The sequence below is a fragment of the Nicotiana sylvestris genome, chromosome 10, assembly GCF_000393655.2.
Source record: "Nicotiana sylvestris chromosome 10, ASM39365v2, whole genome shotgun sequence".
In the NCBI taxonomy this organism is placed as follows: Eukaryota; Viridiplantae; Streptophyta; class Magnoliopsida; order Solanales; family Solanaceae; genus Nicotiana; species Nicotiana sylvestris.
The window spans coordinates 140,514,537-140,525,968 of NC_091066.1; the positions used below are offsets into that span (position 1 = coordinate 140,514,537).

Consider the following 11,432-nt stretch of genomic DNA (forward strand, 5'->3'; position numbering starts at 1 on the left):
CTAGTAAATGCTCATGCACTTATGACACCGGGTTCTGGGATGATTATGGGGTATATTGTTTTAACTGTTAACATTCATATTCGATTTGAAACGATTATCTTTTACTGGTAAAATTGAAGGAAAATCATAGTTTTCAAAAACGAGAATTTAATTAAGTATTTTGGTTGGCTTGCTTGACAGCGGTGTCCGGCGCCATCACGAACCTTAGTGGAGTTTGGATCGTGACTGTATTGGAAAAAATTGTATTTAAATATAAAGGTGACGTGTCGAATACGTGTCGAAACACATAGACTGGTCAAATGGTCAAAGAATTACAACTAGCCAAGAGGCACGATTTGCAACAGATACGAGCAAATGGCAGCGGAAGAGGCACGGGCAGGAATACAAATAACCCAGCACCCGTACCTACCTAAGTCATTTATGTCCGAGAATCAAAAGGAATGAATCTGACAATAGAAATGAGTGCAGCTACGACATTTAATAGGCATTAAATGTGGAATATGTTAGAGAATTTGTATTGAATATAATGATTATGTAACGTAGCATTAAATGTCTTTAATTACTCATAATAGTCTCATTATAATTTGGGCAAAACGTATATCTCCAAGATATCTATAAAAGGGAGACATTTGATCAATTGTGAGGACACGAAATACTATTGATATGAACTTTGGTTTACTTGTTTTTCTCTTGATTACTCTCTAGCTACCTAAATTACTTCCTTTTATACACTCTTTTGATTATCAGTAACTCGTGTTCTTCTGAATTCTAGCTCTGACTAAAATTTCATTTTTTGGTTAAACAAATTGGTTCTGTTACCGGGAATCTGATAATCTATTTTCTTTTCGCTTAACTTTCCTTGTTGCATCAACTATGTCGAACAACAATGACAACATTCAAGGAAACCAAGAAAACCAAATAAACCAACAACTTTAGAGAGACCCTCAGGATAATAACGCACTAATTATTTCTTCACAAGGCTCTCCTCGGCGATCTCGTGAAGGCACTCCTGAGGGATCTCATACTGATGGACAGGCTCAATTCGAAAATGTTGAAGCTATAGATGAGGCTTTGCAAAAAACTTATTACCGCACAGGTCAATAAAGTCATTCAGGCCTTGGTTAGCTAGTTACCTGCTGCACCACCCACACCTACTCCAAATAACAACGCTCTAGAGAACTCTCGTTCTGGGCTTGTTAATTCAGGTAGCGAAGGAACCCCCAGTGAATCGTAGGATGGCGAACCGGGTAATTTTGTTAATTCAAATTTACAAAACTTAGTACTAACCTTGCAGAAACGGCTCAAGGTGCAAAGTGAGCGCATAAAGCAGATACCCGGGGTACCGCCCATAATCAAAGGGGTAGATATGGATAGATATTCACACAACCCTGGAAGCCTAGTGCTGCTCCACTCCTAATTCCAAAAAAGTTCAAAATACTTGATATTCCAAAATATTATGGAACAACAGACCCACATAGAGCGCTAACATAGTATTCTCTTTTACATGAAAATTCTATAAATTCTTTTGCTGAGCTTGCAGATTCTTTTATCAAAGCACACTCGGGAGCACAAAAAGTAGAGAAAAGAATGGAGGATATTTTCAAAATCAAGCAAGGGGACTCAGAACTGCTTAGAGAATTCGTGGACAGATTTCAACGAGAAAGAATGACATTGCCACGTGTACCTGACAACTGGGCAGCTACAGGTTTCACAAGTAATTTGAATGGAAAAAGCTCGGAAGCTACGATGAGGCTCAAGGAAACCTTTGAGAATTCCCAGCTACAACGTGGAATGATGTTTATAACAGGTATAGCACGAAGCTGAGGATTGAGGAAGATACTGTTCCACGATTTCAAAAAGAAGAAAAGGTAAGTTCGAGACGTGCGGAGACCAAAAAAAGATCCGGTAAAAATAGGTACGAGCCTTACATGGGACCTGCAGGAAAGGATTCACGGTCAAAGCAGGATAATCAAAGGTACGATCACATATCAAGAAATAGAGAATCAGGTTCTTCATCAAGATTCAGGAACGAGCGAAATAACTATGAGTCACGAGATGATGATAGAAATTTAAAAGCGAAATTCGGTGGTTACAACTTCAACGTCAGCACCTCCGAGCTTGTAGCCATAGAAGCATGGGAGATAAGGTTCGATGGCCAAATGAAATGATATTGAACCCAAACAGGCGCAACCCTGACCATTGGTGCGAGTTTCATAATGACCACGAACATAAAATAGCAGATTGCAGATTTTTACAAAGTGAAGTTGATCATTTATTAAAACAAGGGTATCTTACTGAGTTGTTCAGTTAGAAAGGCAAGCAAGCTTACATGAAGAACAAGCAGGAGCTTCCAAAACCACCTTCTCCCAAAAGAACTGTCAACGTTATAAGTGGGGGTGAAGACATCAAGGTTATATCATATACTGCAGCTAACAAAATTTCCAAAGTAACAATTACCCAAGAGAAACGGGTGCGGCATGTTTTAGAGGAAGACAACATTACATTCAATGACGCAGATGCAGATGGCGTATTAACCCCTCATAACGATGCATTGGTAATATCTTTAATTATACATGATACTAATATGAAATGAGTTTTGATTGATCTAGGTAGTTCCATGAACATTATTTTACTGAGAGTATTACGTGAGATGCAAGTTAAAGATAAAGTGATACCAAAGGCACATACTCTATTTGGATTTGATAATTCTAGTGTCCTCACGAAAGGAGAGGTAACACTCACCACATTTGCTGAAGGAGTCATTAAAGATACAAAGTTCCATGTGGTAGATATGGAGATGGCTTACAACATGATTCTTGGGAGACCATGGATCCACGAAATGGATGTTGTTCCTTCAACCTTACATCAAGTTATTAAATTTCCATCGCCATGGGGAATCTGTCATATTCATAGAGATCAACATACAGCCAGGTCTATCAACTCTATTGTAGATACACGTACGAGAAATGAAGGTAAATAGCAATCACAGAAGGCAGTTGAGGTCACCACAACACAAACCTCAACTGGATAAGGGCAAACAGAAGTAGATTCAAGGCCTGATACCATTCAAGAACCAGGAAAGAATGAAAATATCAAAATAACAATAGAGGAATTAGAGTCTGTCGTGTTATTTGCTCAATGGCCTAATAAAAAAATCTATGTTAGAGCCAATCTTAGCCAAGGTATGATAGGTAAGTTAATTGAATTTTTGAAAACTAACGTGGATTGCTTTGGTTGGTCCCATTCTGACATGATAGGAATACCACCGGAGGTGATGACCCATAAACTAAATAAAGATCCTTCATACCCTCCTATCAATCAAAAGAAAAGAAAGCAAGGAACTTTCAAGAATCAGGTGATTCAGGAAGAAGTCCAAATATTGCTAAAAATTGGTTCCATTCGTGAGGTAAAATATCCTAACTGGTTAGCTAACGCTGTTGTAGTTCCAAAGAAGAACGGTAAGTGGCGGGTTTCTGTAGATTACACAGATCTTAATAAAGCCTGCCCTAAAGATTCTTTTCCACTATCACACATAGATCAATTGATTGATGCAACTGCATGTCACGAACTATTAAGTTTTTTGGATGCATATTCAGGTTATAATCATATTAAAATGAATCCGGGATATGAAGAAAAAACTTCATTCATAACAGACAGGGGGGCTTACTGTTATAAAGTAATGCCCTTTGGTCCAAAGAATGCAGGTGCAACGTATCAGAGGTTAGTTACCAAAATGTTTCAAGAGCATTTAGGAAAGACTATGGAGGTATATATAGATGATATGCTTGTTAAAACTCAGTATTCAAAAGATCACATATCACACTTATCTGACACATTTTCAATTTTGTGAAAATTTAATATGAAGTTAAATCCCGAAAAATGTGCGTTTGGCATTGCATCAGGCAAATTTTTGGGTTTTCTTGTTTCTAACCGTGGTATTGAAGTAAATCCTGTACAGATCAAGGCCATTGAGGAAATCCCTGATTTACTTTCAAACAAGAAAGAAGTTCAAAGATTAACAGGGAGAATTGTAGCCTTGGGAAGATTCATTTCTAAATCATCAGAGAAGTGTTTTAAATTCTTCTCAGCCCTTAAGAAGTAGGATCATTTCGAATGGCATGAGGAATGTCAACAGGCACTCATGAATTTGAAAACGTACTTATCAAATCCACCTTTGCTAGCAAAACCAAAGGCTGGGGAAAGACTACTCATTTACCTTGCTGTTTCGGAAGTTGCGGTAAGTGCTGTTTTGGTCCGAGAAGAACAAGGTAAACAATCCCCTATCTACTATGTTAGTAAATCTTTGTTAGATGCAGAGATGCGGTATCCTCAGTTAGAAAAACTTGCACTTGCATTAATCATGGCATCTAGAAAGTTAAGACCTTACTTTCAGTGTCATCCTATTGTCGTAGTAACTGCCTACCCTTTATGTAATATATTACATAAGCATGAGCTATCAGGTAGGTTAGCTAAGTGGGCAATAAAGTTAAGTGAATACGAAATCACATACCAACCTAGAACTGCTAAAAAATCACAAGTGTTAGCTGATTTCGTGGCCGATTTTAGCCAAAATATGCAATTAGAAGCAGAAAAAGAATTACATGTATTCAATGGGGCTAACCCGGGAACTTGGACTTTATTCACTGATGGATCATCTAATGTAAAAGGTGCAGGTTTAGGGATTGTCTTGATACCACCTACGGGTGAGACCATTCAACAATATATTAAATGTTACTCCATAACTAACAATGAAGCGGAGTATGAGGCTATGAATGCAGGTCTAGAACTGGCACGAGAGCTTGGCATAAATCAGATTATAATTAATAGTGATTCACAACTCGTGGTTAATCAAATGCTACGGACTTTTACAGCTAGGGAAGCAAGGATGCAATAATACTTAGAAAAGAACGGGAATTGATAAAGCAATTTCAAACCTGGAAAGTTATACAAATAGCAAGGGATGAAAATGTTGAAGCGGATGCCCTAGCTAATCTCGCATCTGCAGCTGATGTGGCAAGCGATGCAAATGCCTCAGTTATACATTTGTTTCATTCAGTTCTCGATCCTGATAAGAATGAGGTAAATTTTAATAATTTAACTTGGGATTGGAGGAACGAGATTGTTGCTTTTTTGCAATATGGTATCGTCCCTGATGATAAGAAGAAAGCTCAGCGCTTTGAAAGAAGGTTGCTCGGTACTGCTTAAAGCAAGGCAATTTATATCGTAAAATGTTCGATGGTCCCTTAGCAAGATGCCTCGGACCTTCGCAAACAAAGTATGTAATGAAAGAAATACACGAGGGACATTGCGGGAATCACGCAGGAGGAAGGTCATTGGTAAGAACATTAATTAGGGCAGGTTATTACTGGCCTAAAATGGAAAAAGAAAGAGAACGTTTCTTGGCCAAATGTGATAAATGTCAAAGGTACGTTAACAATATGCAAAGACCTGCGGAATTATTACACCCGGTCATTTCCCCATGGCTATTTATGAAATGGGAAATGGATATCGTGGGTCCATTACCACAAGCAAAAGGGTAGGTAAAGTTTCTACTCGTACTCACTGATTATTTTCCTAAGTGGGTGGAGGCAGGAGCATTTAAACAGGTGCGAGAAAAGGAAGTCAAAGATTTTCTTTGGCATATCATATACCGATTCGGTGTACCAAAGGAGATCGTGTGTGATAATGGCCCTCAATTTATTGGAGCTCAACTCACAGAATTCTTTCAAAGTTGGAAAATTAAAAGGATTACGTCAACACCTTATCATCCAGAGGGTAATGGGCAAGCAAAATCAACGAAGAAGGTTATTATCAATAACTTAAAGAAACAATTAGAGGAATCAAAAGGTAACTGGCCTGAAGTGTTACTTGGAGTTTTATCGGCATATCGCACAACTACAAAAACAAGTACAGGAGAAACACCATTTTCATTGGTTTATGGAGCTGAGGCTTTAATTCCAGTTGAGATAGGGGAACCAAGTACGCGATTCACATAGGTGACACAAGAATCTAATGACGAGGAGATACGGGTCAATCTAGATTTACTCGAGGGGAAGAGAGAAGCTGCATTGATAAGAATGGCAACATAAAAGCAAGTCATAGAACGATATTACAACCGAAAAGCACGCATCAAATTCTTCAAAGTGGGGGACTTCGTGCTTAAAAGGTTTTTTCAATCCATAAAGGTAGCTAACACGGGTAAATTAAGTCCAACATGGGAAGGACCCTATATAGTTCATGATATTGCAGGCAAGGGAGTATATGAGCTGGAGACAATGGATAACAAGATACTACCTTCACATTGGAATGCTGTTCATTTGAAGAGATACTATTTCTAAGGAATACCCACGGTCAGGTATCACTATTTCAAATTTAATTTTTGAATTGTTAAAATTTTACTATAGATTTTAGATGATAGGCAAAAATCTAACCCTTACTGAATGATGAGTCACGACCTGTAAGGCACACAGAATAACCTAAAATTTCTGGCCGAGGGTTACAATTATTCTGATAGAAATTCATACGGATTAAGCAGTCTTCATCTAAAATCGCACCTCCGAGTCCCGTATGTTTTTCCTTTTCAGGAAAAGGACCAAATGAGAGAATCTATCAAGTGCTTCAGGCTTCATACTTCAACACTCAAACACTTGGGGGACTACATAATATATACAGATATGTTTATAAAGAAGGCAAAGAAGATTAAGAAAAATCAAGCCTAAAAGAGTCAAGTGCAGAGTAAAAGTCACAAGGTCACGAGATGAAGCCACGAACTAAGGCCAAAGAAAAACCTCACTATAGTTAGGGTAAAGGCTATGTACTAAAATGAGTTATAAGAAAAAAAACCCGTGTCTATTATTCTTCTTTTGAAAAAATCTGTTACAAGAAAAATAGTTACGAGAAAGTTATAGATGTAATTCAAATACATGTAAAGTATTATTCAAAACTAGTCAAAGTTATTTCAAAGAAACATGTGTGTTCCTATTTCTTTTATCGTATGACAACACCATTATGAAGTTAAGACGTCTTCTTCATTAAGTGTCGAAGTATAAAAGGGCCCTCTTTTATAAAACTCATGTTTAAATTAATTAGTCATGAGGTTAACAGAAGCATTTTCGAAAAATAAAAATGCAAATTATTATGTAAGTCCTTAAAAATAAAGGCAAGAATAAAGCAAACAGAAGTTTAATATAATAACATGAAAAACTTCGTAATATGTAAAAAATCTAAGACTAAGTTCGAACTTAGTCATAAAACTATGAAATTGTTTATACAGATTTCCCCATAAAAGACTTGGGGACTTGCGTTTCCAAAATCAACCCTCAAATGAAGCTAAGGGTTTGATTACAATTTTCTAAAATAAAAACAAGAACAAAATCATTCAAATGATTAAAACTGGTCACTGAGAAGTTTGTGGAACTGAAGCAGGAACATCAGTAGCAGCGAGCTCAATTTGGGCAGGTGCATCAACAGATGCGGTTTCAACTTGGCTTGTAACAACAGGCTCGATTGGGCTTGAAAGAGTTGGGATACCCGTATCAACTTCAACATTCACGGGAGCTTCAACCACGGGATAAGGGAAGTCTTGAGTTTGCTGAGCTTTTTCAATGGTTTCATTGATCTTAGCTAACTTTGACTCCAGGTTGAAGTTTTCTTGGCCAGCTTCAATTAGGGTATCTCGACGTGAATTCAAAAATGCCTAACTTACCTCAACAGCAGATTTTTCGTCAAGGGTCTCATAATCCTTTTCCCAATCAGCAATCTCATTCTTTAGCTCTTCATTTTCAGCCAAGGTGGAGTTGTAAGAAGCTTGAAGAGATGCATGGGATCTCTCTAAAGCACGAACCTTATCAGCCGAGACTCGAAGGTCTTCTTGTGCTTGAGTAAAGCTTTGCACGAGCTCCCCAGCGTAAACTTCTTTTTGACTCAAAAGAGCCTTCAACTCTCTATTCTCTTCGCTGGCCTTAGATAGTTGCTCTGATAAGGAAGATTCAAGACGTTCTTTGTCTTTTTTTGCTTGGCTTGAGGAAGCTTTTGCAACCGCTAACTCTGAAGTTAAAGCCCGCACCTGCTGTTCTAGGGTACTCTTGCCTTCTTGTAAATCTTCCATATTAATTTGTGCACTCTCAAATTGTTCCTTCCAATTGATCGCCTCCAACTGAGAATCACGTGCTACCTTCTCCAAGAGAGGGATTCTGTTCATCATTTCTGTGCCGATAAGATTGGCCTAAAAAAATGGAAGGCAATTAAGAATATAAGAATCCCAAAGATAAAAACTTTTACAAGGTAAAGAAGGGAGAGAAGGAAAGTACCTTCAAAGTAGCATGCATGATATCATTGATTAGTGTCAGGGAACTATAGAGCTTTGCTTTTTCAATTAGACCGATTAAAGGTTCCAGCCATACACTGCCTGACCTGACTTTCTCAAAAGGCTGCTATCAGCAGGAACTTCAATGGTTACCCTCCTCATAGCGGCACTTCTACTTGAAGAGCCCGCTTCTGTATGGTGAACGTTAGGAGGGGAAGTTGTCGAATGAGGAGTGGTAGAGGAAGTGAAAATATTAGAAGAAGGAACAGAAACAACCGGGGTTGGTAAGGAAGGAATCACAGGCACGGGAGTTGAGAAAGAAGATAAGGCTATTTCATCTAAAACAGGCCCTAAACTTCCACTACCAAAACCACTGAAGAAAAGTTGATCAATAAATTCATGGGTATCATAGGGAGTGACGTCATCGTCAGGAATTATTACTGGGGTTTCAACAGGTTCGGTAAGAGGAACAGAAAGACAAGGGGAAACTTCAGCTCCGTCATTAGAGACAATGCGTCTCCTAGCTCGTGCCTCATCACCAGGGAACCCCCATTGTCCTCTTTTTCAGAGTCTTCTTCTTCAACAGTTTTCCTTTTTGCAGAAGAAGAACCCAAGACTATTTCTCGGGCTCTTTCTAAAAAGATACGGGTTCCTGAAGTAGTACGGGTTCTCGAAGAGACATGAGAGGCCGCAACTGCTTCAGCAGTAACTCCTCGAATAACAAATCCTGATAAAAAGAAGGATGGAAGTTAGAACCATAAAGAAAAAATATATACATGCGTGAAAGATGAAATAAAAACTCTTACCATGAGTCTTTACTTTCCAACCATAACGGTTAGAAAGTGTTTTCCAAGACCTACCATCTATTGGTGCAGCCTTCAGCAATTTATCTACCCAACCATGAAAATTGGGAATATTTTCCACCACTCCCATGGTTGATAAAAAAAGGAAAAAATTAGAGAAGTTGATAAACTTGAAGGAAAAAGGTACGAGATGGATAAAAGACTTACGTGCAAAATTCCACTTCTCAGGGAAGGGAACATTATTCTCACCCACTAAACCAATAGTGGGGGCAGCAAAAAATCAGGCGTACCAGCCATGGTCTTTGTCATCTTCAGGACTCACTAAAACCCTCTTACTCCTGGCCACTAGGGTAAAAACACCATTACGGAAAAGTCTAGGGGAGTAAAGATGAATCAGGTAAGGGAAAGTAAAGAAAACGTTAGCCAAATTGATTAAATGCCTCAAACAGGCAACAACCCTCCATATGATTGGTCCAATTTGACCCAAACAGACATTAAAGAAACGGCAAAATTCAAGAATAACTGGATCAATAGCTGGTTTGAACCCTAAAGTGAAAGGGTATATATAAACAAAAGAGAACTCAGTCAAGTAAGAAGTAATTCTCTGATTTGGATTAGGGATAATAATGGGAAAATCATTACTCCAATGGCAGTCTTTGCGAACTACAAGAGTCAAAACTTCTGTAATTTGAGTGGGGTAAGCGTCAGCACGATCTAAGGCGGAAACCTGGTTTTTAAGAGATTCCTTATCATGGTAAAAAGATAGTTCTGTAGGGACTATCTCCTCTACTAAAGGTTCATGTAATGGTTCAGAAGGTTCTTTATCCCTAGAAGAAGATCTGTGAGAATGGGAACCTCTGGTTCTGGAAGAACGACCAGAACTAGGAGAAGGTATAGACGAACCACCACCGCGAGTAGACCCTAAGCTACAAAGTCTACCTCCCCTTCTATGTCTAATGGAGGCATTAGGGAAGGTATCAACAATGGGAACTCTCCTAGGGTTAGGATTTAATGAAGACATGGCGAAGAAGAATAATGTGAGGAATTAAGTGTTCAATAAGCTTTATATGGTAAAAAACAAGGAAAGAAGTTATATTTATATTAATACGCCACCGCCAAAGGTAAAAGTGCAGTGATGGAAAGACCATAATAATGATAACTGGCACTTCGTGAATAGTGGAGCCGTAAAAAACCTTGAAAAGGGTTGCAAAACTGCAGAACCAATGGAAAAAAGACACGTGTACGGAGCATTAAATGGAAAGGACAATTGAAGCATCAATTTTGTCATAGCATTAATGGTGACAAAAATTCTCTTTTAATGAAATCCACTTCCCAAATATTCAACTGATGAATAAATGGAAAGTGAGGGGACTATATGTATTGGAAAAAATTGTATTTAAATATAAAGGTGACGTGTCGAATACGTGTCGAAACACGTAGACTGGTTAAATGGTCAAAGAATTACAACTATCCAAGAGGCATGAGTTGCAACAGATACGAGCAAATGGCAGAGGAAGAGACACGGGCAGGAATACAAATAACCCAGCACCCGTACCTACCTAAGTCATTTATGTGCGAGAATCAAAAGGAATGAATCTGACAATAGAAAAGAATGCAGTTAAGACATTTGATAAGCATTAAATGTGGAATACGTTAGAGAATTTGTATTGAATATAATGATTATGTAACGTAGCATTAACTGTCTTTAATTACTCATAATAGCCTCATTGTGATTTGGGCAAAACGTATATCTCCAAGATTCTATAAAAGGGAGACATTTGATCAATTGTGAGGACACGAAATATTATTGATATAAACTTTGGTTTACTTTGTTTTTCTCTTGATTATTCTCTTGCTACGTAAATTACTTCCTTTTATACACTCTTTTGATTATCAATAACCCGTGTTCTTCTGAATTCTACCTTTGACTAAAATTTCATTTTTCGGTTAAATAGTGACACTTGGGTTGTGAGCGCACTAGGTTCCCTTAGGTCTCACGAGTTATGAGCGAGTCTAGTAGAGTCTTGCGGATCGATACAGAAACATCTGTATTTATCTTCGAGAGGCTACAAGGCTGTTAGGAGCACTTCCCTTCTTGATTCCTCATCGTGCGATTTGATTCGGGCTTATACCATTGTTTCCTTCCTACTCAATCTTATGCGACACGAACCGCTTGTTATAAATCAAAAATTGAAAAATTGTAATGGCACTACCGATGTGGAGCAGGATATTTCTCCCGGTATAGTTGACTTGGGCTATTGTCGTCGCCTTGCAGAAGGCTATCTTGTCATTTCAGCTCAGTAATAGTATTCCCAAGAGGTTTG

General features: G+C 38.3%; 1 protein-coding gene across 1 annotated transcript; it reads left to right on the forward strand.

Moving 5' to 3' along the window:
• Positions 1-1,665: 1,665 nt before the first annotated feature.
• On the forward strand, positions 1,666-4,102 carry LOC138880047 (uncharacterized). The gene is made up of 4 exons (XM_070159698.1): positions 1,666-1,807; positions 2,610-2,972; positions 3,258-3,406; positions 3,866-4,102. The coding sequence occupies exons 1-4, from the start codon at positions 1,666-1,668 to the stop codon at positions 4,100-4,102; spliced, it is 891 nt and encodes a 296-aa protein (XP_070015799.1).
• Positions 4,103-11,432: the final 7,330 nt, after the last annotated feature.

Excerpts from the sequence above, each read along its gene's own strand:
- LOC138880047 (XM_070159698.1), top strand. The coding sequence starts at position 1,666 with ATGACATTGCCACGTGTACCTGACAACTGGGCAGCTACAGGTTTCACA. Across the intron at positions 2,973-3,257 it reads TACACGTACGAGAAATGAAG|GAATACCACCGGAGGTGATG; the intron begins GTAAATAGCAAT and ends CTGACATGATAG. Across the intron at positions 3,407-3,865 it reads AAATTGGTTCCATTCGTGAG|TTAAATCCCGAAAAATGTGC; the intron begins GTAAAATATCCT and ends TTTAATATGAAG.